Source organism: Columba livia, chromosome Z (genome assembly GCF_036013475.1).
Source record: "Columba livia isolate bColLiv1 breed racing homer chromosome Z, bColLiv1.pat.W.v2, whole genome shotgun sequence".
Lineage (NCBI taxonomy): Eukaryota > Metazoa > Chordata > Aves > Columbiformes > Columbidae > Columba > Columba livia.
This window is the reverse complement of record NC_088642.1, coordinates 57,749,226-57,775,126: the sequence shown is the minus strand read 5'-3', so window position 1 is coordinate 57,775,126 and position 25,901 is coordinate 57,749,226. Positions and strand designations below refer to the sequence as shown.

The window sequence follows — 25,901 nt, the reverse complement described above, 5'->3', positions numbered from 1 at the left end:
TTGCGTTACAGGAGCCTGTATTTCTGATGTTGATGTCTTCCTTGCTGGATTGTAATGTAAAAGAGATTTTTTTTTTTTTTTGAGTTATTGTGCTGTGCCTGTTCTTTCTGACTCAACAGAAAAATCCACAGTTACTAGATCTTCTGTGAATCACACTAAGCAGAAATCATCAGGTTGCTGACTCATGGTTTCCTCACATTGCCCTTTGCTACCAGCCAGGAAATATGTATTTCTTCACAGTGCTTGTGTGTGTGGTGTCTGGGGGAAGGGGTTTAGTGACTCTGCATGAGTCAGGCAATAGACTTGCGTTTATCCGGTGAGTGTTCAGCAGTCTTGCTGATCGCAGTGCTTCTTGCTTTTAGGCTTTCCCTCACGTTGAATTTCATTTTCTAAATGTTGTCTTCTTAGGATCCCTCCAGAAGATTTTCTTTTGTTTTTCTTTTTATGTTACTATTGGATGCCTTTTGCCCTTTCACGATTCTGCTGATTTTTTTTATTTCCCCCCCCGCCACTGGTTGTCAAATCTTGGTTTGTGTGGATTTCCTGAGTTGGAAAGGATTTGAAATGTGGAAAATAACACCAAAGGAAAAACATGTCTGTCAGCAAAACTAAGTCTGGCTTGTGTTAAACTTGTGGATAGGTTTTGCTTTCTTTAGGTTTTGCAAGAATGGGGTATTCCTAATAGCTTTTTGCCCCAAAGTTGCATTACAGATGTGTGAGTGTTTTTTTCCAGAAGATGTGAAAAAGCTAGTTTGACTGTTACTCTCAGTTGGTCTGCTAAGCTGTTTACTTTGGCGTGTTTTTGGTTATCTTTTGCTTAAGAAAAATGTTTTCAGTCTGACTTTTCTTTTGGTAAGAAAATCCAAGGAATATACTTCCCGTTTCTGTTTTTGTAATATGTCTATGCTGCTGCATTACTCAGTTACTCAATGTGCTAAAGGTGTGCGTCTCATAAATACTACACTGCCGTAACTTCATCTGAATTCGCACAACCGTGTCACTTCCTGCTGCTGCTTCTGCTTTCCTGGCCTTGTAGCGTGCTGTTATTGCCTGTGTAGTGCCAGACCTTTAGCAGGGTTTCAGCAAGGACTTAATGTGTCTCAGCTGTTGATGTGCTTTCTAGCCTGCCTTCCTAAGGAGTGCAAACCAAGAGTTCAGACCCGAATGCCTTGTCTCCTACAAAACTGCTCTAACCAGTAAGATATTATCTATTGATAACCTATATTCTAAATGTACTAATGATGTCTTGTCCCTCTTTATCCCTTACCTGCAAACCTACACTGAAAGAAACAATTTACATACTTAAAAGTGAGAAGGGATCAGCCTTTGGCACACAGGGAAAGACCTTGAGGGAGGTGAGACACTGAAATGCTTTGCAACCATAATAATTGGCCTCGGTAGCTGGCCCAGGACATCCAGTGCACAGTGTGGTTGCTGTGGATCTGAGTGCTTCCCACTTGCCTCCCTCATTGACTGCAGGTGATGTGGAACATCTCACAAAATAGGATGGGGTTCAAAAGTGTCTATCGTCAACAGTATAAGTTGATAGTTCAGTCTGTGGTCATCAGTTGCTTAATTCAGTATATAAGAATGCCTTCCTACCCTTGAGAGTTTAGTGACTTTTCAGGTGTCTTTTTGCCTTATCAAATACAAACTGTTGCATCTGTGGCTGCAGCAGTGTAACTGCAGTAGGAGGTGGGAATCCTTTGTGGATGACTGACTCTGTCTTGCTCTTGTTCATCCTAATGCTGCCTTGATTGATGTGGTGGTGCTTGTTTTTTAAAAGCTGAATTTCACATTATATTGCAGAAAATTGCCCCGATCAGAATCCTCGTCTTAAAAACTGGAGCCCTGGGAAAGACACTGAAAAGAGAGTTTTTATCAAAAAAGGGGATATGTTTCGTCTAAACTCAGATGCTACAGTACACTCTATAGTTATACAGGATGGAGGTATGAAATGGCAAGATGAACATCATGCTTCAGTTTACTGCATGGTTTTTACTTCTGTGATTACATGAAAAATGTGTTGAAATTTTATGTTGCAGCTTATTGACCAAATCCCTTGCTTTTCCTTTTCAACCTGCTACCAGACCAGGAGTATCATTAAAAAGATGAATGACCACTGTAAAGTCTTTTTGGTGGAGAACTGACTTGGTTTTCTATAGGATATAGTTAAACAAGTCTTGTGTAGTAGCCTTCCTAGTACAAGATTTGATTGTCTCCTGATGGTTACTGTGGTATGTTAGTAATTCTACCAAGATAGCAGAAAGAAATAAAGCAAATCCTTAGAAAGATAAATCGTCATTAGTAGGAGTTAATCTCCCAAATATTCTTAAATATATATGAGCGTAACAACTGAATTCATGGGTGTGGAAAATAAACCTGGAATTTTTCTGTTGTCCTTATTGCAGAGCTTGGTTCTTTGAGTCCATCTGAATTTTGCTTTGACCTACATAATTTTTTTTTTCCTTTAGGGTTACTTGTTTTTGGTGATGATAAAGAAGGTTCTAAAAATATTACCTTGAGAACTCGATTTATCCTGATAAAGGATGGTGGAATGCTTCATGTTGGAGCAGAGAAATGCCGCTATAAATCCAAAGCAACTATTATTTTGTATGGGAAGTCAAACGAGGGTGCTGATGTGCCAGAATTTGGCCAAAAATTTATTGGTGTGGGCCCTGGAGGAACGCTGGAGTTGCATGGGCACCAGAAGTTATCATGGACTCTTCTGTCAAAGACTCTGTATTTCTCAGGGCTGGCCTATGGTCATTATACCTTTAAAAAGAATTTTTCCCGAGGACTAAATGTGAGAGTGATCGATCAGGACACAGCGGAGATTTTGGAAGTGCTAAAGTTTGATACTCATGAATTTTCAGAAGACAGCTTGAGGCTCCAGAACTTACTGAAAAACGGAAGTCCTGGTCGCATTGTTGCTATTGCTGTGGGAGATTCAGCTGCTAAAAATCTACTGGAGGAAACCAGAGTGACTATCCAAAATCTCCTGGGAAGTAAGTTTGTTAGAGGATTAAGTTACAGGTAAGTAATTTATTTTCCCTTTTGTGCCCAGTAAAGATCAGATACAGATTCTGCTGCCTTTGGGGGATTTGTTAAACTTTGACACTGTCTATGCTTAAAGGCTTCAGAGGATTCTCAGTGTTGTATGTAGTATTGTAGTAGTAGAATTCGGTGTGCACTATTTTGATAATGCTGAGACTGATAGTTACACAGGTATCTGTGATACATTTTATTACTTATTCATAATTTTCTTTCACTGTTCTTTACAGAAATTAAAATTGGGTGCAGCAAGGATTTTTTTTCCTCATTCAAACACACAGATGGAAAACACTTGCTAGGTGAAGCTTTTAGTGCATATGATGTTATGTTTGAGGAGCAAGGAATGCCAAGCTAGAATACAGGAAAGGGATGTTAGTCCAGTATTATTCACACCTGTACACTGTTTAAATAAAAGTATGTTATCCCTCTACTGATTCTGCAAGGGAACGGATCTGTAGAAATATTTTCTTTCTGAAGTACACTTGTAGAGTGTTTCTGTATCTCTTTACTGTTCTTTTCAGTTGGTCAGGGTTTGGATGGTGGGACCGTAGAAGAGGTGTAATAGGAATTATTAAAGCAGGACTGTTACACTTCTGTGCTGTTCATTTAGTTGTTGCAAGTGAATCTTCGCAGTGCGTGTTCTGAACTTGGCTTTGTGCTGCAGAGGGTTCACAATACAAGCGAAAGGGACACCAAGCCTCCTAACTAACTGTCTGCCCGTCCTTCAGCTCCCTTTTAATTGGTGTTGTATAACCTGTTTCTGTTTTCCAGGAAATCAGATGTTTAGTTTTTCCTTTCTATGCTTGCCCCTCACTATCCCTCAACATCTGAATTCCAGTTAGTTTCCTTCCTCTGCTTTGGCGGAGGTAGGCTGGAGCGTCACTCGGGGTGGCATGTTCTGACCTCGGTTCCTGTCAGGAGCAAGGCTGTGTCAGCGGCTGTGTCAGCCTGTTCTCATGGGCTGGAAACTCCTTGCAGTGCTGCCTCTGACGCAGTTTAGTCAGAGGTGAAGAGACCTGGGTGTCCTGTAAGAGCAACCTCCTGAAAGCAGTGGAGCCTGTGTGGTGGTTGTTCAGGTTGTTGAGGTGGTGGGTTTCTAGTGTTTGTCTTTGCCTGTGACCTCCAGGCGAGTTTGAAATAAGGAACAGCAGCCTTTCTTCCTTCTCTGCTGAACTGATTCTTGTGTGTTCTCTTTGGTCAGTAGAGGCTCTCTAAGCACATAAAGTTGTCCTGTTCTCCCTTGGAGGACCGGTGAGAAGGTCTCTGCAAGTGCTCACTGAGGAAAAGCTAAACCTGTAAAGCTAGGAGGTTTCAGCATGGAGGTGAACACTCCGTTGCATCCCTCCCCCTTCTGCCTTTTCTGGCAAAATAGCAAGCATTAAAATATCTTGATACTTCTTTTTTATGTTGGTACATGAACCGTTCAGCTTGTTTGCTGCTGCTACCGAAAGGCTGGCCCAGTATGTGCTATTTCTATGAACAGGCTAACATGAAACAGTTTCATTTAGCCTTTTCATCCCAATCAATAAGAACATTATGAGATGACTGAAAGGCAACTGCATTGAAGTTAATTCTGCCTTTGAGTCAATCATTAGCAACAGACTACAGTCCAGCTAGCTGACACTGTTTTAATTTGGGATTAATGATTCAAATTTAATGCAAAACTGTTTGGATTTTTAATAGATGGCCTCAGCTGCTTCCTCTCCACACGTAACTATGGCATTACAGAGCAGTAAAGGACAGCAGAAAAGTCTTGTTTTATGAACTTGATGGCAGCTTTCTGTGGTGTGCCATTTGTTTTTCATTTCCAAAAACTTGGATGCATTCAGCAGAGCCGTAGGAAGGGGAAGTTCATCCAGGACAGTTCTCTGCACCATGCTGGTGTTCGGCCAAGTAGGTGTCCAGCTGAGGGAAGGGCCGACGAGGGGGAAAATCAAAAATCCTTTGTCTCAGCCTTCAACAACATCGCTGATCCCTCTTGCAAAGGTTGTGTGACAGTATGCGATTCTTTTTCTGGGTCTGAGCGTCTTGAAAGATTTGAAAAGGTATTGTCTGTGCAGTACAGTGATGGCCAGCGGCCACTGGTGGCTATGTGCATCCTTCCTGGCCTGGTGCGTGTGGCCACCACGCTGGCATGGCGCTGGCCCCGCAGAGTGACCCCTGCAGCGGGAGCACCAGCACCGGTTCCTGTGCTGCCTCTGTCCTGGTAAAGCTGTTTGGGAGTAGGATCCTGTGTCGCTTCTGTTGCTCATCATCATCTTGTGTAGTTTGCTTTTGGAAACGGTATGTCTTGGTGGATACTGTACTTTTCTCCATTCAGAGCTCTCATATTTGCCAGTTTGTATATAGGACATCCATTTTCTTTAAACTATGTTTCTTTTCAGTGAAGCCTGCCCATCTTTCTTCTGCATTTTGAAATTGCATTTTAAAACTAATTTGGAAGAGCAGACAAAAGGATTATTCATTATTTACATGTTCCTTGTCTTGTCCTTTACCTGATGGTGAATAATTTGTTAAGGACTGTTATATTTAAACATTTACTTTTGTCTTTCACAGGCAAGCGTGGGCTTTTGTTGGTGTACTAGGTGGTGGAAATTCTTCCTGTAATGAATCAGTGAGAAACTATGAAAACCACAGCACGGGTGGAAAAGCTCTTGCTCAGAAAGAGTTTTTCACAGTGGATGGTCAGAAGTTTGTTGTGAGAGCTTACAGTGAATGGAACGAAGGTAGGAGAGCATTTTGTGAAATTCTGCCACTGGGGAAGAAGTAAAAAATATTGTATGTGCTTTTTTTTTTTCCTAGAACTCTTGGTTGCAATTTAAATTTCTGAGTGCTGCTGTAAGGGTTTGTTGTGGGGCTTTTGTGGCTTTTTGTGTTGTTTTTTTCTTGCTACAGATAAAGCATGAGGACACACTTCTTCTGTGCAACCTGTTTTCTCAATCTATTTGCATATAGTGTATGAACAGCTTAACATTGTGTCCCCATTTTTACTGTATTTAGACAGAGATAAGGGGCCTTATAAAAGGACGAAACAGACTTTTTTCTTTTAGTCATGTATATTTTAAATCTAAGCTTCTGAGATGATTATAAGCCTAAAATGAAAACTTGTTAGAAACTAAGAGAAACGTTTTGTTCTTCTTACAATTTTCTATTACCGTTTGATGCTGAACTCCAGGCAGTTTTTCTCATACCAAGTTGAATCATTTGCTTTTATCCTTTATTTGTGTTTCTGTTCAAGATATTTGTGATCTGAGTTCTCCTTTTAATGGCCAGTCATCTTTCTCTGTTTGTAGAATTGCTAAGCAATATTGTGTTTGCCTCAGAAGAGTTTTTTTTAATGGTAGTTAGATATTTAAGAGTTAGGGTAAAGAATAAGCAAGAGTTGCTAAACTTATGTAAGTCCATCAGAAGACAGTGAAATAGCATGTGCGTGTAATTTAGCCTGCCAAACTGTTTTAGCATTGTGAATAAAAAGGAAAGTTTCCTTGCTTTTTTTTGCCAGGTCCTTGATTACATCTGTAGAGCTTTAAATAGCAGGAAAATGTCACTTGAAACAAGTAGAGATAGCTGGACCTACAAATTGTTGCCATATGATACTATGGTTAAAAAAAGAAAAAGTAAATAATAAATTTTTCCTGTCACTTTTAGTTCCATCTTTTCAATTTGTTTTATTTGAGATCCACCAGATAAGCGGGCTGTGTCACACTGGCATGTTTCAGAGTGGAGTTGTACTTCAGAGGGTTTTGGAGCTCATGAAATCTCACGCAGTTCTTACCAGTATCTTCTTGGAGATGGTTTCATATAAAGGTGAATGGAATCTTATCTTGTGTTAACGTTTTTTTTTTAAACTAGGTGTCCCAATTTCAGGCTTCCAGGTGGAAGCTGTAGGTGGAGTGATACTGAATCTTCTGGATGATGTTAGTAGTTGGAAGCCTGGAGACCGGATTGTGGTCGCAAGCACAGACTACTCAATGTATCAGACAGAGGAATTCACCCTCCTTCCCTGCCCAGAGTGTACCAAGCACCAGGTCAAAGTCAAAGGTACGAGAGCAGCCACCACTTGTAGATTCGTGTGAAATACACGTTCCTGGTAGTCAGATCTCAGACAATGCCTTCCAGTGGGAGCAGTAAAGAACAGCCTGTTCACCTGTCTGTGTATTGCTGTGTTGCCATATAGGGGAATGTGTACTTCTCCTTGCTATAAAATTACCCTAAATAGTGTTAGGTCTGCCTCACAGTTTACCATACTAACTTTTTTTCTTCTTTTCTTCCTGGGCTCATGGAACACTTTTATTTTCTTCCGAGAGGGTCATGCTTGTTTTTATTTCTGTGGGTTTTTTTCTGTCTTTTCACTTGTCCTCTGTAGGTGCTTGAATGCTTGTGGGTATTACCATTTCCTTTTCTTTTGGTGCCCTTCCTCTCTTTTGGAGTGTTATCCTTATAATTCAATCTGTTATTAATAAAGGAGAAGGAACAAGAAAAAGGAGGAAAAAGAAAGTGGCAATCTTTGAACCTGTCTGTTTTGTTTTGTTTTTTCCCCTCAGTTTGCCTACCACACCCCCCAACAAAATAGTTACGAAATAAGTGGCACTTGTAAGCCTCTGCTCACACAGGATATCCCTGAGCAGTTGCAATCTGTTTTTCCTTTGAGCGTGATGTACGCAAAATGGTCATGCATGCTGTTGACCATTTCCTTTTTTATTATCTGATTCATTCTGCCTGACTTCATGAGGCCCTCCCGTGGGACTGGCTCCCCAGCTCTGCCGGCGCCTGTGTTTTCCTTCTGCTGCTCCGTGCCTCACCATGCCAGGCCCTCCTGTCTGGTGCTCCACCAGCCTTGGGTCTGTAGCTTCCCCTCTTGCTGCCTGCCAGTGCGCTGCAGCTTCAGAGTAAAGCACAGACCAGCTGGTGTTGGTTTGTTGGCAGCAGCCCATCTGTGCTCTTCAGGATCTGGGTTTGTGTCATTCACCTCTGAACATACTCTTCTTCAAACCACGCTTCTCCTTCTCTGTTCTTGTGAGATTTCGGTGAGCATCATTGAAGTTTCACATTACCCCATGTATTAAGGGGCTGCCAGTTCATATGTCCATTTTGCAGTGCAGTTTGCATCCCACAGCATTTGGCTCAGATATGCTTTACTGCATTGTGAAGTCACAGACACAAACAAATAATATATAAGTTCACCTTATTGTATGTCAGAGCATATCAGGGTGAGTGAAGCCACAGAGCTTAGTACCATCAAGCATGACACTTCCTGGGCTTTGTTCTCAGGTGTCTCATGTTGGGTGTATTTTCGAGCACAGTATTTTAAAGAGCAAGCTTAACTTGAAGACTGCAGTACAAAGTTAAAGAAGTACTTTGTTACCACTGAACAGTGTATGTGCAAACTCTGCTTCATCTTGAAAATCATCTACTGTGAAAAAGCAACTGCTTTTTTAAAGGTTTTTAAAAAAACATGTTCAAGATGTACAATATGGCATGACATACAAATTCTTAGCTTTTTGTTGAAACTAAATGCTATCTGAGCATATATATCTGAGCATATAGATCTTGAAAAGATGATAAAGGAGATGAAGTTGCCCATCTTGAGTTTCTTTTACCCCCACTATCAAACTTCATTTGTCATAGTAAGGGATACAGTTTTTAAAAATCCCCAAACCACCCTATATATTTGTTCTTCAACTAATGAATTTTCTGTGTAATGGCAAACTTGACATGCTGAAGGACTCGCCATGTTTTGAAATTTTTTTTTTTTTGTGTACTTTTCACAGAATTTTTAGCTATTTTTGTCCCTTTGTAGAAGGAAAACTAGAAAGTATTGATGGGTAGGAGGCCTAGTTGCTCTTTCTTCACTTGATGTGTATGCTAGTCAAATACAGGGAAAAAACAATGGATAAGCCTTCAAGGAGAGGAGTGCAGTCCCACTTAGACATCAATTGTCTTCTTAAATCCTTAAGTACAGAATTAATACCACTCTTTTCTGCTTCATATTGTAGTAATGACCAGTTTAGGCTTGTGTTGTTTTGTAAGCTTTGAAGCTATAGTGATGGTCTAGGCAATCAACAAATGGAAAAAAAAAAAAGGGGTGGAGGGGAGGTGAATACTTTTAAAAAACATGTAAAAACTTTTTAATAAGATTTACAGGACCAGATAATTTTCTCAGTTTGTATAGACAAATAAGAAACAGATTGTTTCTTTGGAAGAACAGTGTAAAACAGGAATATCATGTTTTCCCTAATTTTAGTTTGTGTCTTCAGAATAGCTATCTATGAAAGAGCAAATTAAGTTAGAAAAGCAAATCCAAGCAAATCCTTTTTTTTTCTTTCAGAGGGTGGTGAATACCATATTTTCTAAAGGCATTTTGGCCTCATGTTCATTTCTAAATTTTTATTCGGAACAGATTAAGCTGCCAGTGTCCTTTTTTTTTTTTTTTTCTTTTAAAGCAAACTGCATCTATGTTTGTTTCACTAAAACTTCTCTAGATACTTCAGATTAATTTAAACCCCTCTTTGGTTTTTATCCATTCTTTTCACAAACTATTGGACTGAAACTAAGATGCACTTGTGAAAAAAAAAGGGATTAGTTGTCTTACTAACATTAAAAATACATAGATGGCACTTTGCTTGATCTTAGCTGGGTCAATGTTTATAATGTAAAAATTATGTGCGTTTTATGTGCCTTAGCGTAAGAAAAGCTAACAGAGAACAGCATGTTAAGGTTTCAGAATGCATGGGGTTTGGTGCTACAGATAGCTTGCTTGTATAAAGTGGATTGGTTTTGTTTTTAATCAGTTACAACTCTTTCCTGCCCCTCATTTCCAAACTGTTTTTGGACAGAAAATCCGCAGTTTCCACATGTAGGAGAAGTTATTGATGGAGTGGACATGAGGGCGGAAGTCGGAGTTCTTACGAGGAACATCTTAATCAAAGGAGAGACAGAAGATACCTGCTATCGTGAAAAGGAGTGCCAGTTCTTCAATTATGATACATTTGGTGGACATATCAAGGTCTGAAAAACCTTTTAAAGTAGCTTTCTGTCATGTAAAGGCATGTCAAGGACAAAGAGATTAATTCTAAAATTTGAAGGATTTAGAAAACTTAAAACCCATCAATTTGTACAGCTTCTTTGTGTAGAAATTACTTTGTTCCCAGCTTTTCCAGAATTAGGTTTAACTCTCCAAGATTTAGTCTGCAGATTCGGAGGAAGGGATATCAATGCATGAAATGCTGGTAGGAGTATCAAGCATATATTGCAACGTTTTATAGCAGGGATTAAACCTTACAAATTATATCCATGCATGTGGATCCTGTTGTATTACAGAATAAAGTTTGGTCTCCCTTTTCACTGTCTTCCCTCTTTTCACTGCCTTTCTCCCTCCCCAAGTGATGAGCGTTGGATTGTAGAGATCTGCCTGATCTGAAATTGGGCACCAGAGAGACATGGAGAGGAAAGAAACTTGAGTTGGACAGTGGTGATCTTCTATTTAATTTTCGTAAAAATTGGAAGTACTAAGGTTAGGTAGAGAAAACAGCTTCTAATTTCTGGTATTATTGTAAATGTAAAGAAAACTGAGGGAAAGCAGTATTATAGAAACTAATGTTTGAACTCATATTGACTTAGGTTTTTAGATGAAAGGATTGAGCAGCAGTGTTTCAGCTCTTCACTGATGCTGGAGGTGTTTGAGGTCTTGCATTTTAAATGCAAATGTGTTTGTGCTTATTATGTGCTGGTCACAGTTTAATTATCTCTTTCTAATATATTTAGATGCAGATTTTAATTTTATAGTGGACATAATGGTGGTAAAGAAAATATGCCATTCCCTACTGTGTGGCAGCTCTTGTTTTGTGGAAGAGAGTGGAGGAGCTCAAGGCACTCTTTTGTGTTTAAGATAATGTAATGAAAGAAGATAATGACAAGCTGTGAATCTTGCAAAGCGTGGCCTTCATTGCCATTACAGTGCAAAACAGCAGACCCCTCAGATGTCTGGAAGATAGAAAAGAAAACAAACATTTTGAGTCATCAAAGTTGTTATACTGTTCCCAGGAGACTGTTCAGAGTAGCACAGTGTCTGCTGCCAAAGCCAGACTTAAGCAATAAAAGCATTTTCGGCTTACGTTAATCTTGCATACTCAAGTAGAGGCAGCCCAGGCACTCACAAGTGTTAATGGCCTCAGGGGTTTTATCATCGTGGATATTCTACTGGTCGCTGGAACAGCAGCATAAAGGAGGCTTAATGGCAGTGAGGAGAGGTGGTGTAGTTTTACAACTGCATCAGTGCTTTTAAATGTTAACAGTTGGAGGTCTCATGGATGCCTGTTTTGGGCCATCCTGCTGTATTTTAGGCATACAAACTTAAATCAGAGGAGGGGAAAAAAAAGTCATGTTACTAACATCCCTAGAGGATAAAATACTTACAAAAATGGTTACTTTTGGTAAATACCTGTTACAGATAAGTTAATAAAATAACATAAAAGTGTTTTTCTTTTTCTCAGCTTAGCTCCTTGCGGTGAAGCTGTTTCTCTTGGTTTCTGTTTTCTTAGCAGGTTAGGTGGAAGAAAATACTTTTGCATTCCTGTATTAGTGGTAAAGCCCCTTTATGTATTTACTTTGTATGATGTAGTGTTACTGTGAAGTTGTATGATCACAGAATCACAGAATGTTAGTGATCGGAAGGGACCTCGAAAGATCATCTAGTCCAGTCCCCCTGCCGGAGTAGGAACACCTAGATGAGGCTACACAGGAAGGTGTCCAGGCGGGTTTTGAATGTCTCCAGAGAAGGAGACTCCACAACCCCCCTGCGCAGCCTGTTCCAGTGTTCTGTCACCCTCACTGTGAAGAATTTTCTTCTCATATTTAAGTGGATCCTCTTGTGTTCCGGTTTGTACCCATTGCCCCTTGTCTTATCATTGGTTGTCACCGAGAAGAGCCTGGCTCCATCCTCGTGACAATCACCCTTTAGATATTTGTAAACATTAATAAGGTCACTCCTCAGTCTTCTCTTCTCCAAACTAAAGAGCCCCGGCTCCCTCAGCCTTTCCTCATAAGAGAGATGCTCCACTCCCTTGATCATCTTCGTTGCCCTGCGCTGGACCCTCTCCAGCAGTTCCCTGTCCTTCTTGAACTGAGGGGCCCAGAACTGGACACAATATTCCAGATGCGGTCTCACCAGGGCAGAGTAGAGGGGAAGGAGAACATCTGTTGACCTACTAACCACCCCCTTCTAACACACTCCAGGGTGCCATTGGCCTTCCTGGCCACAAGGGCACAGTGCTGGCTCATGGTCATCCTGCTGTCCATCAGGACCCCCAGGTGCCTTTTCCCTATGCTGCTCTCCAACAGGTCGTTCCCCAATTTCTACTGGAACCTGGGGTTGTTCCTACCCAAATGCATTACTCTACACTTGCCCTCGTTATATTTCATTAAATTTTTCCCTGCCCAACTCTCCAGCCTGTCCAGGTCTCACTGGATGGCAGCTCAGCCTTCTGGCATGTCATCCGCACTTCCCAGTTTGGTGTCATTAGCAAACTTGCTGACAGTGCACTCTATTCCCTCATCCAAGTCATTGATGAATATGTTGAATAGTACTGGTCCCAGTACCAACCCTTGAGGCACTCCACTAGGTACAGGCCTCCAACTAGGCTCTGTCCCATTGACTACGACTCTTTAGTTTCTTTCCTTCAGCCAGTTCACTGTCCACCTCACTACCCGATTGGCCAGACCACACTTCCTCGGTTTAGCAGCAAGGATGCTGTGGGAGACTGTGTCAGATGTTTTACTGAAGTCAAGGTAGACCACGTCCACTTCTTTGCCATCATCTATCCACCTCGCTATGTCCTCATAAAAGGCTATGGGGTTGGTTTAGCACAACTTCCCCTTGGTGAGACCATGTTGACTGCCCCTAATGACCCTCTTATCCTTGATATGCCTTGAGATGGTGCCAAGGAGAAGTCGTTCCCTCACCTTTCCACAGATGGAGGTGAGACTGACGGGTCTGTAGTTACCCAGGCCCTCCTTCTTGCCCTTTTTGAAGACTGGAGGGACATTTGCTTTCTTCCAGTCCTCAGGCACCTCTCCTGTTTTCCACGACTTAGCAAAGATGATAGAAAGTGGCCTAGCAATGACCTCAGCCAGCTCCCTCAGCACCTGCGGGTGCATCCCATCTGGACCCGTGGATTTATGGATGTCTGGATTGCTGAATTGCTCCCTAACCCAGTCCTCATCAACCAAGGCAAACTCCTCCATTGTCCTGACTTCCTCTGGGGCCTCAGTAATACGGGGCTCCTCAGGACAGCTTCTGGCAGAGTAGTCAAAGACAAAGAAGGCATTCAGTAATTCTGCCTTCTCTGTATCTTCTGTCACCAGGGCACATATCTCATTCATCAGTGGGCCTACATTGTCTCTGGTGTTAACCTGCCATGCATTCGAAGAAGCTTTTTCTGTTGTCCTTAACCCCTCTCGCAAGGTTTAATTCTAAGGAGGCCTTAGCTTTCCTAGTTGCCTCTGTGCATCCTCTGCCAACATCCTTATATTCTTCCCAAGTGGCCAGCCCCTCCTTCCATGATCTGTAAACTCCTCTTCCACTTGAGCTTGCCCAGCAGTTCCCTGTTTAACAACGCAGGTCTCCTGGCTCCCTTCCTTGACTTCTTATGTGTCAGGATGCTCTGATCTTGAGCTTGGAAGAAGCAGTCCCTGAATGCTAACCAACTGTCTTGAGCCCCTTTACCTTCAAGTACCCAAGTATGATTCTGAAGGCAGTTTCATATCTTCTTTAATAAAGGAAGTTCCTCTGGAGTGCTGTGCCCAGTTTTGTATTCCGATTGCAAAGAAGATGTAGGTGCGCTGGGGTTTGTCCAGTGAAGGTGATGTGTGAGAGTATGTGATGATGAGTGAGGAGGAGCTGAGAGAACAAGGCTTGCTTGGTGTGGAGAAAGCAGAGATGACTGTGTTCAGGCATTGGGAAGGGTTCAGAGAGGCCAGAGCAGTTCTTCTAGGTGCACAGTGGTATGACAAGAGGCAATGGTACCAGGCTTCAACAAGGCAAATTCTGCTTAGATATCAGCAAAATGAAAGGGAAGAACCAGTTGACTTCATATGAGCATCTCTGTGGCTGGAGATATTCCTTGGGCAATGTGCTGAGCAGCTGTCTTTAAGATGACCCTGTGCTGAGCTGGCAATTCGACCAGGTTTCTCAACAGGTTTCTTGAATCTGTGTTATTCTGTGAACTAAGCCTGTCCCAGGTGAGCTACGTTGGTGCAGCTTCAGTGTAGACAGGCCCTAATGTAGGTGTCTTATGTTTATTTGGACAGTATGTGGTTATAGATAAAGAACATTTAATGTGCCAGGTGATAAAGACCAAACTGTACAGTGTGACAACATGTCTGGTGAAAATTGCTCTGTTATAGCCACATGGAGAATTAATTTTTACAGTTATTTGCAAAGGGTACTGTTTTGTAAGGCAGGATATAGGGCAAGACAGAAATGATTGTTCTAACTTTTATTGTGTTGGTCTTTGGTAACTATGTACATCTAACTTATGTACATCTGGTATAGATGATGTATTAACTTAAATTTCCATTGGTTAAAAAGCAAATAGTTGCTTATTCATTCTGGACTTCTCGTTATACTTTTAGATTTTGAAGAATTTTACATCTGTTCATCTCTCATATGTGGAGTTGAAACAAATGGGCCAGCAGCAGATTGGAAGTTACCCTGTTCACTTTCACCTTTGTGGGGATGTGGATGAAAAAGGAGGTTATAGTTTTAAGACTTACCTGGAAGGTCTTTCCATTCATCACTGTTTTTCCAGATGTGTGACTATTCATGGAACTAATGGCTTGCTGGTAGGTGCAAGGAGAGTAAAACACACTGTGTTTAATTAAATGTTATAAATAGCATTTAGAGAAAAAATACTCCTCTCCTTTATTGAAGTTTTATGCTCAGCAGTGTTTTTTTTATTTCAATGAATAAAGGAACAAGTGCAAGCAGTAACTTTTAGCATATCTTACCATTTTCTTTTTTCAGATTCTTGCAGGCAACTAAGCTCTCCAGACATAGTAGTGTGTTTGTAAGAGATAAATAAAACTGTGTGCTTGATTCATCTGAACTGCTGATACTAAAGCTTCACTCTGCAGCTGTGCCAAGATAGTAAAACTAAATGGTACTTGTCAAATAAATCTCAGTGAATGCTATTACTACTGACATAATGAACTTGTATTTCTGCAGATAAAGGACACCATTGGCTATGACACACTAGGTCACTGTTTCTTCACAGAAGATGGCATTGAGCAGAGGAATACTTTGTTCCACAACCTTGGGCTAGTCACGAAACCAGGCACTCTTCTTCCCACAGATAGAAACAGCAGCATGTGTATTGGTATTAGGGATAAAGTGTATGGAGCTTATGTCCCAGTGCCAGCCACAGACTGCATGTGAGTATTTCATAGTGAAAAAGTAAAACCAAACCGGCTACAGCAGTTAAACTGCTGGTGATCTCTTGACAATATACAGATGGAAACGTGTAGTTTAATGAATGCAGACAGCTTAAATGTAGTTCACGTAGTAGTAGTATTTAAAAAAAAATGTGTAAAAAGAATTAGTGTTTAATTAAAGAGAGAAAAAAAGTTATTTTGTGGGAAAACTCTTGTTTCTTGCAATACTTGTTCAATAGACTTTTAAGGATGTGTCCTTACTTCTTTGTAAAGGTATGCACATTCTCAAGCTGTCACTGCTGTTTTTTGTGCTACTAATATTTTGTAGAATCTTATTCAAACAGTTTTTGTTGCATGAAGTATCCGAACAACATTAATAAATAAAATACTGCACATTGAACTAAAGAAAGAAGCATTTTTGACTTCTAAATGTGGAGGGGGTTGTGATTTTTATTTCATATGTGAAGTAGTAACTTCAGACATCAGTTTAGCTTTTTCTGATGTGCTTGTTACAAAGGGGTGATATTTCTGTAGGAGATAGAGCTCTTCCATAATGACTTCTTTCTGAATAATTTTTCAGGGCAGTTTCGACATTCTGGATTTCTCATCCCAACAATCATCTTATAAATAATGCAGCAGCAGGTTCACAGGTGAGGTGTATGGATATAATTCAGCACAAACTACTTGTGCCACTGCTATTTGTAAAACCTGTAACATCTACACTGCCAAAACGACACAAATTTTTCTTTTTTTTAAGTATGAATATGTTCAGCAGGGTGTTGGCATTACAAGCACAGTTTGTCAAAGTGTGCATTGAAGAGATGCCAAAAGTCTGTTCTGGCTGGAACAGCGATTCCTTCCTCCTTTGTAGTTAATAGACCTGACAATAGTGTCAATGTGTGTAAGTAGAAATAAGTCCTTTTATTTCTGAAGAACTAGTGCGTTTCATATTAAGGCATCTGTATTTTCTGTAGTTTGTAATGAGTTTACTGTGTGACTGCAAGATTTGTCTTCATAGCTGTAGTAACTGGAATGAAAAATAGCTGCAAAAAACGTTCGTTGTGTAAGAAACAATGAAACACTTCTGTTGTCAATCAGTTATTAGATTCCCATCAGTGACTGCTGATATGCTTTGTTCTTGTTATGAACCTTATATTCATTCAAATCTCTTGTCTCAGCTATGTGCAAAGTACGTGTTGTGGAGAAGGGGGCTGGAGTCTGTTCTAGAGCTGCATTGGATGAGAGGCTGAGATGTGCAGAGTTTTGAGTGGATTTTTGTGAAGAGATAAGTGGGAATGGAAAATGAGGAAGATGGTGGTGGTTGTTGTTGTGAAGGCTCCAGTGCTGGAAGTAGAATATGTGTATGTGTCAGTGTATTCTTAGGCATACAATACATAAAACTGTTTTTAACAGAACAGGATTCAAAATATTTAAATGGCTTGAAAGATCTAGACTATTAGAAAAAAAAAACAACAACAAAATGACAAACACAACACTGACAGTTTTATTCTACTTTTTGTGGTCTGGCTTCTTTTTTGGTTTTTTTTTTGGACAAACTTTCCTAGTTGACTGTCTACCACTAGAACAGATCTGGACACACCTATCAAATCAAACCAGTTATTCTTTTCCCAGTGCAACATCTTTCCATTTTGTCTCCTTTATGACCTATTCCGTTACTGTGTATTAGCATTCCAGCCTAAGTTACAGGAAACAGCTTCCTTCATCTAGTGCTTAAAACCCCACTTTTTTTTCTGCTTCTGTAGTATATCCCAGTAAATGTCACTTCCTTTTGTTACCAGAATGTGCATGGTCAGAGCAAACATTTGTGCGTGGTATGAAGTTTTGCCACTCTGATATACCTCCCTTGCGTGGGTGTAAGCACAACAGTATAAAGGGACTACATCTTATTATGTTTCAGAAACAGAATACTACAGCTGTGTTGAGACAAACTCTGCACTGTAGAGCTTTTGCTGGTATAAAGTATAACAATTCACATGCAAATAAAATAATTCCATTGCCACTCCAGCTTCTTCATTGCACAATGAAGCCTGTTGTAAGGGTGTATCAGCAATAGATGTTTCTTTTGTTTGAGCTGTATATGAGAGAGGGGAGGAAAAAACCGTTTTGATTTTTCCGAATGCTTGCAAGTGCTTAAGGAGCTTTTAAGGTTATTAAACTTTTTTTCCAAGCATCAGGATATGTTTTGGATAAAAGTTACTTGAGTCTGCCAAGCACAGAGCTGTATTTAATTATATGTGAAGTAAGATTTTGGTATTTTTATTAATGGAACATCCACATTTGCTTTGGAATTGTTCATCACCAGAAATGTCAAAGTATCTCATCATTACGAATGGGAGTATGTTACTGAGAAGCAGAATTTCCAGGACGGTTTAGAAAATGAGTACATTTTCAGAGTGAAATGCATGAAATCTTTTAAGCCCAAATGAATTAGCTTTACCCATGTTTCTTGAACTGGAGGATGATGACTATTTTTCATGAGATGGACCACTCAGTATGCAATGTTCTTTTAGCTACTGTTTAATCCTTTTATGTGCCTTATGCAATATTTTTTTTTATTTTATAAGGGCACAGAGCATGTGGTCAGGCAAAATCTTTCATGTTTATAGGTATCTGCTGTGCAGGTGCTGTTGCGATGCCACATCTTACGAACCCAAAAATGGTTGAAAGGGGAGCTCTTAAAGGTCTCATTTAACAGATAAGTCCAGCTTCTTTAAGAACAGGGATGTTGAAGAGGTGGAGAAAATGAACAGATGCTGAAATTATTACTGCATGTTATTGGCACAGTGCTCTGAACTGGCCAGACTTCTTGATGTGCTTTTTTTTCCCTTCTTCTGAAAGCTCTTGTGGCTTTTTTGGCTGTGTCATTAAATTCTGGTGTGAGTGGAGATGAACAAACCTTAGTCAGACTGTAACAGTAAGGAGGGAAGAAGATGTTTTGAGTATTTTGCTGTAAATGGCAAGATTTACTAGTGAACAAAAGAAAATCGGATGAAATATAACTGAAATGCAAAAATTACGTTGACTCTGACAGTTTTCTGGTTGGAAATATTAGAGAATCTTAAATGTGTGGTGTTGCATGGCTTCACTGAGAAGCAAAACACTTTTTAGTGCATATTATTCACTAGAATATAGCCTTATTTGCAAACTTCTGCTTTCTCACTGGGCCATTATTTGGAGGCTTCATTTTGGAGAATATATTCTGTTTTGCACAGTTGGTTTTAGATATGTCCTTGTTCTCTTCCTTGCTTAAAATATCCGAGTTTGGCTTAGTGTACATTTATTTTCTGATTAGAAATATCAGCACCGATAGTAGTATCAGCCTCACTTAAAAGTAATGTTGTTCTCTCCTTACTTGCAGGATGCTGGAATATGGTATTTGTTCCATCGGGTTGCTACAGGAGATTCTCATAGTTTAGCTATTGAAACCAAATCAGAGCTTACACCCCTAGGTATCTTCTATAACAACAGGGTTCATTCTAATTTTAAGGTAACATATTATCTTATTTAAAAATTTTTAAAGTTCTTTGGTTTTAACTATTCTGTATTAGGACTTGTCTGTTTTTACATTTTGAGTTGGTTAGGTGATGGATTCATGCTGTGTTTGAACTGTGTGATTCTAACTAGATATTGTACAACTGTGTAATCAGCACGTATATAGTTTCATGTTTTGAGTATTATCTGTGTAAGGCACAAACATCTAAAATCAGTTAATACATCTAATGAATTATATTATCTCAGACGTAGCATTTCAGATGCTATTGTCTTACTGATAGCATTGTTTCCTACTCTGAAGAAAGCTGACCCTTGCAACATCAAAGTTTATTACAGTTGTGATTCATCCAGTAGCTTCCTGGAGTAGGCACTAAGGTGCTAATGTACAGTAACTCAGGTGTTATCATATCATGGCACAGTCTCTGGAGATTAAGCTTTCAGGTTGCCTTCAGGAGCCCTGCCATTGGCAACAGTTTTTTGTTAGAGAGTTCTCAGCCTAGATACGTGTTTCAGCTGTACGGCTTTTATCTTTAAACAAGGCTGGCAGTTTGTGTTTTAAAATTCCATGCTAAAAGAGTGAACTCCACTAGCAGGTCAGAGGATCTGCTGCTGTAGGAGCACTCAACTCTAATCACAATTTGGATCAGAGGTGAAAGTAGCTGCAGGTATTTGTGTATGTAATTCAGGTTAAATAACACAAATGTTTCCTTCTGCTTCTGTTTCTCAAGTAAATTATTTCATACTGGATTATTGAGTTTGAAGCTGATAATTGCTTGAGCAAAAATCAGCATTAGTCGTGAAGGTAGTTTGGTTTTAAAGGAAATACAACATTGTGAAAAATGCTTTGGTTTTTTTCTTCCATTTGTGAGAATATTTTGAATTCACCACAGGACTGACTTCCAGATTTTCCAGAACAGCATCTGTAAGTAAGTGTAAACCTCAAATAGTTAGATATTCTGAAAGAAATCTGAAAAGAACTTAGATTTTTCCATTATTTTTTGTCTTTTATAATCCCAGGCAATTATTGTCCTCTATCCAAATTACTGTAGGCAGATGCTGTTTTTCTCTTCCACAATGTCAGTTAAACCCACATGGAAAGATCTATGAGTTTCTAATATATGTATCAAACGGAACATAAAGTTTAAATTTTAGAAATGTGTTGTCTAGTTTCACTTTTTATAGTATGAATTTTCTTTCTTTGCTTGTTTCAGGCTGGTTTGTTCATTGATAAGGGCGTTAAAACAACTAATGCTAGTGCTGATGATCCCAGAGAATATCTTTGTTTGGACAACAATGCAAGGTAAAGGATATTTTCTTCCAAGTGAGTTAAAATGGCAAATTTCTGAGATTGGTATGAGGAAAAACATATTTTAAACAATATAATTACTTATAAATAATAATCAAACATATATATTCTTTCAGATACTCATATATTCTTTTCAATTATTTGTTCATCTGTTTTGGGAACAACAGAGCACAGTGAGCCTTAAAGAAGTTGGTTGTTCCTTCTGAGTCCTTGCTCAGGGTAGTTTTCAGCCCCTTAGAAGGCATCACATTAAACATGCTCCACTGTCATGCTTAAAGTGTTTTTTGGAATTGCTGTTAAAGTCAAAGTCTTACTTTAAAATCTGCTCTTCTGATTTATGACTCAGTTTTAAATAATTCTTAGAAAAAGGCTTGAAGCCAAGTGATACATTCACGTGCCTTTCCTACTGCTGAATGCTTCCTGCTGTACCTCCTAGACACGGAGATCATAGTTTTGGTGCAGTTTTACTGAAGGTTATTTGCAAAGATAGTATGGTCAGCCACATTTTTTGTAGTTTACCAAGTGAGAGAAAACAGTGAAGAGTGTAGGAAAATTCCAGGTCATACTGTTCCTGGTTAGTCTTGTCCTGAACTTCAAATAAAATAGCCTGGAGTAGTGGTCAAATGACAGTATTGGATAGCTGTCAATGTTTCAGTGTGACAGCTAAGCATTAAGACTGAAAATATAGTTCATAATGTTATCTTTATTTCTGATTAACCTATGTTTAGGGTGAGGATAGTTAAGTGATAATTGCAGATGCAGAAAGGAAAGTTCTCAGTTTTGCCAGTGCTTGATACTTCTTGATCTAGAAATTAACCCACTGGTATGAAGTTTTGACTGAAAACCCTTAGAACCCTTGTGGATTACCTCAGTCATAATAGGCAGTCAAGAGGAAGATACGAGGGGCAAAATACCCTGTGAGGACCTGTAGTGTTTTGACAGGGCATCGACAGAGGATGGGGGAAACCCAGTGCATGACATGTGGTTCATATTTCACAGCAGCCAAAGGAGTAGTGAGGCACTCTGTAACTACACGAGGCCACTAATCACTGTACGTGGAACCAAACTGGAAGGGTTTAAACATTGAGGAGCCTGAGACTATCAAAACCAAACATTCACCCATTCTCCCCTTCCTTCTTTGGCAGAGGAGGACAGGGCAGAGCCAAATTAGAGTACTAGATGATTGGGATAAGGGGCATATATTATCTTTACCCCATCAAAATGTATATTCATTTTTTTGTTGTTGTTAATGTATTACTTTTTCTCTGCAAGCGTCCAGCAGTCTTAGGCAGTTTCTTCCTGTTGTCTAAAATAGGTTCCAGCCATAACTTACTGTTTGAGACCATCTTGCTAGCAATGCGGAGTGTCAGGGTTGGTATAAAAAAATACTTCAGGTGTGCTTAAAGGAGCATTTTGAAAGATCTGAAGGAGCATTTAAACAAACCTCCAGCCTTTTTATTTGTGTAGTGCATGTCAGTCCTGTGTATCCTTCCAAGGAGCTTTAATTCCCTCCATCAAACTTTCACAATTATGCTCCAGTACAAGTGGGGAGGGAGTACTTTGGGGAGGGTGAAAAGAAAAAGCAAGGAGATAAAAGGAGGTGAGATGCAGCTAAAGTAACTTGGGGAGATTGAGCAAAAGCCTGTGAAAGTTACTGGAAAAGAGAAGTTTTATGTTCCTTCTTCATTATACCCCGAAGACACTTTTGTAGAAATAGAGCGCTAGAGATGCAGCTGGTTTTGGCTTCTGTCATTCCAAACGTGAAGTGGAGTGGATTTTGCCTATCAGATGTGCATGAGTGTTTATCTTTCAAGCTCTCTCAGCCCAACAGATATGACACATGTAAAACAAATGGTATTCTTACATGGAGTGTTTGGGGTTTTTATCTGTTCCAGGTTTCGACCTCATCAAGATGCGGATCCTGAAAAGCCCCGAGTTGCTGCCTTGATTGACAGATTAATCTCTTTCAAAAACAATGATCATGGTGCCTGGGTCAGGGGAGGGGATATCCTCATTCAAAACTCAGGGTAGGTATCCAGAAGCAAACAGCTGCATGTTGTAAAGAAATTTCCCCAAAGCTTTGTTTATGTGCATTGTAACGGGGTTATAAGAGAAGATTAATGCTTAACTTGAGGAACTTCTCAGTATCTTGAACTGCTTTCACACCATCCCACTACTTTAAATAAAACACGTTGATATGTGATTACATGAGAACTGGCCTTAAATGGCGAAAAGAAACTATGTAATAAGAAGTCTAAAAGCTGGTGGAGACAGTAAATCTATACTGAGGTATCTGTGCTTTTCCTGAAGCTCTCATGTTCCTGCTTAAAATACATTTAAAAAGACTTGATTTTTTTTTTTTTTTTTAACAGCACCATTTTTGTAAGAGTTAAATATGCGATGGTTCTAAATTCTATTAATAGAAAAATGCAGGCTTTCTTCAGTGTGTAGCAGGATGTGCTGCTCTTACACTAGCTTGTTGTAGGATAATCCAGAAAACATGACTGAAGCTTTGAACTTTCTTTTAGGTTCGCAGACAATGGAATAGGTCTGACATTTGCTAGGTGAGTACTTTACATTAATAACTTCTGATTTTTCTTGCATAAAACCTTAGAAAATGTATATCCATGTGTTAAAATTAATATCTATACTTTCACAAGGCTATAGTTTCATTTTGGAGCCTGGTTCTGTTTGCAGTGGTGCAGATTATGTGTTAAAGGCTGTAAACTGACACAGCTGCCAAAGCTTGTACTTTAATTCAACCTGTGCTTGGTTTACACCACAATTTGCTGTCTCTTGACCAGAAGGGTTGTGTTTATCCAGGTGGTTTTGGTATCGTATGATTCCTTAGGCATTTTTGATTTTTCCTCCTGAACAGTTGAAAGTGAGTAATGGAAAAGAAAGGAGATGAGATTTTAGAGAGGGCAGAATCTATTTCTAATGAAAAAGAATCAAGTAACTTAGTAAGCCAGAAGTGCTTCCCTTGGGGTTATGACAAACTGGTTCTAGGATTGCAGAAGTGGACTGTAAAAAAGTGCTGCACTGCAAAGGGAGAGAGAAAATTTAATGCTCAGCTGTGTGCTGGCATTTCAAACAGCCTGTAATACTGTTAATGATTACATTTATTAATCTATGTACTGTAAATTAAGTCTAAATTGTGATGCTGTAGGAGGACTGTTGTAGAAATAAAAGTAGGCATATGCCTTGGTATGTCCATCTTCGGAAGAGTCTTGGCTAAAAGCTTATCTTTGATGTTGCTTCGATAGTGATGGGAGCTTCCCAAACGATGAAGGTGCCAGCCAGGAGGTGTCAGAGTCGCTGTTCATAGGTGAGAGCAAGAATTATGGGTTTCCAGGAGGCCAAAATAAATATGCAGGAACTGGAGGAATAGACAACAAGGCGCGCACTCTGCCTAGGAATCGGTGAGTACATTCTGAGTGAAGGAAGTAGATTATACATGAAACATTCTCTGGCTTAGATATAAATACTATTCTTGCTCAAGCTGTGAGAGATTAGGACTGTATTTAAGGTGATTTCCTATTTTTCTTTTTACTGCTTTGTGCACAGCTGTGTCACTCATCTCTTTACTGAGTCAATTTTCATCTGATGCTACCATAGGTCACTTTTCCATAGCGATTTTAAGTTACCCTGCTTTAGTGAAACCTTAGTCTTAAATGACATTTAGGCCTGAAAGAGAGAAAAGGATAAAGGGTAAAGGATAAGATAAAGGGAAAAGGATAAAGAAATCTTTCAGATAAAGGGATTTCAAGAGTCAGTTTAGGCCTAAAGACTCTGTCTCTATGTGACAAATCCCAATTTGTGACCATGATCCTTTTCTACCTGGCTTGCTGTGGTGCTTGTTTAACATAGTGTCAAGTCCTATCCTTGCCACAGAGTAGGAAGGAATGGTGAGGCAGGTCTATCTGACCCTGGTTTTCTGCTGCTTAGCTAGTTGAAGGGAAGAGGTTAATATGGCGGTGATATGAGGTATTCAGTCTAGTTGAGCAGAATTACAGAACAGTTGAGGTTGGAAGGGGCCTCTCGATGTCATCTTGCACAACTCCCTGCTCATGCAGGGCCGCCTAGAGCTGGTTGTCCAGGACCATGTTCAGTTTGCTTTAGAATATCTCCAAGGATGGAGACTCCACAACCTCCCTGGGTAACCTGGGCTAGTGTTCAGTCACCCTCACGGTGAGACAGTTTCTCCTTATATTCAGGAGGAACCTCCTGTGTTTCAGCTTGTGCCCATTGTCTCTGGTCCTGTCACTGAGCACCACTGCAAAGAGCCTTACTCAGTCTTCTTTACCCCCTCCCTTCAGAGATTCTTATACATTGATGAGATTCCTGCCTGAGCCTTTTCTGCTCCAGGCTGAACAGTCTGAGGTCTCCTAATGCTTCCTCCTATGAGAGATGCTCCAGTCACTTAATCATCTTTGTGGCCCTTCATTGGACTCTTTCCAACAGGTCCAGGTCTGTCTTCTACTGGGAACAAGAAGTCTAGGTGTGGCTTCACAAGTACTGAATAGATAGAAAGGATCATCTCCCTTGAACTGTTGGCAACACTTCTCCCAGTGCAACCCAGAATACCGTTTGTCTCTTGGTGTCAAGGCCACATTGTGGCTTGTGGTCAAATTGATTTCCACCAGGACCCGTAGGTCTTTTTTGCTGGTGCATAGGGTTGTTCCTCCCTATGTGCAGGACTTCACACTTCCTCATGCTGAACTTGATGAGGTTCCCATGTGCCCTTTTCTCCAGCCTGTTGAGGTCTGTTGGGATGGCAGCATGACCCTCTGGTGTGTCAGCTGCTCCTCAGAGCTGTGTATCCTCTGCAAACTTGCTGAGACTACACTCATCCCCATCATCCAAGTCACTAATAAAGGTGTTCAACAATATTGGAACCAGTATTGACCTCTGGGGTACACCACTAGTTACTGACCTTCAAGGAGACTTCATGTCATCACCCTCTGGGCCCAGCCATTCAGTTAGTTTTCAATCCACCATACTTCATGAGAATCGTATGGGACATAGTGTCAAAAGTCTTACTGAAGTTTAGGTAGACCATGTCCACTCCCCTGTGCTCAGCTACCAGGCCATTCATTTAATCACAGAAGTTTATTAAGTTGGTCAAGCATAAGTGCTCCTTGATGAATCCATGCTGATTACTCCTGATGACTTTCTCATCCTTCATGTGCCATGAAATGGTTTCCAGAATTATCTGCTTCAGCACCTTCCTGGGGATCAAGCTGGGGCTTATCAGCCTGCAGTTCCCTGGGTGTTTCTTCTTCAAGTTAAAGTGACATTTGTTTTCCTCCAGTCTATGAGCACTTCTCGCAGTTACCATTATCAGTTGAAGAGAAGTAGTGTTCTCCAGCTGTATTCCTGTATTTGGGAAGTGACGCATTTGCAAATGGACAGTGAAATCTCTTTCATCAGGAAAATTCAAAAGAGTGGGAGATTTTTTGTCTTATTCTAGACATGAGGAAGATATTTTTTACAATGAGGGTGGTGAAACTCTGGAACAGGTTGCCCAGAGAGGTGGTAGATGCCCCATCCCTGGAGACATTCAGGGCCGGGATAGGTGTGACTCTGAGCAACCTGA

At 40.2% G+C, this 25,901-nt stretch overlaps 1 protein-coding gene across 7 annotated transcripts in view; it reads left to right on the top strand.

Moving 5' to 3' along the window:
• Positions 1-25,901, top strand: part of CEMIP2 (cell migration inducing hyaluronidase 2) — a 57,425-nt gene that overhangs the window by 21,863 nt on the left and 9,661 nt on the right. For 5 of the 7 annotated variants that reach the window (XM_065045979.1, XM_065045980.1, XM_065045978.1 and 2 more), the window contains exons 3-16: positions 1,810-1,950; positions 2,475-3,036; positions 5,611-5,780; positions 6,907-7,095; positions 9,891-10,060; positions 14,686-14,895; positions 15,278-15,483; positions 16,064-16,133; positions 18,111-18,185; positions 18,863-18,991; positions 20,208-20,296; positions 22,198-22,329; positions 22,831-22,866; positions 23,569-23,724. In XM_065045979.1, coding sequence (XP_064902051.1) covers positions 1,810-1,950; positions 2,475-3,036; positions 5,611-5,780; positions 6,907-7,095; positions 9,891-10,060; positions 14,686-14,895; positions 15,278-15,483; positions 16,064-16,133; positions 18,111-18,185; positions 18,863-18,991; positions 20,208-20,296; positions 22,198-22,329; positions 22,831-22,866; positions 23,569-23,724 — 2,335 coding nt within the window. The remainder of the gene's footprint in view (positions 1-1,809; positions 1,951-2,474; positions 3,037-5,610; positions 5,781-6,906; positions 7,096-9,890; positions 10,061-14,685; positions 14,896-15,277; positions 15,484-16,063; positions 16,134-18,110; positions 18,186-18,862; positions 18,992-20,207; positions 20,297-22,197; positions 22,330-22,830; positions 22,867-23,568; positions 23,725-25,901) is intronic. The other 2 variants (XM_065045984.1, XM_065045983.1) reach the window with 1 other exon arrangement.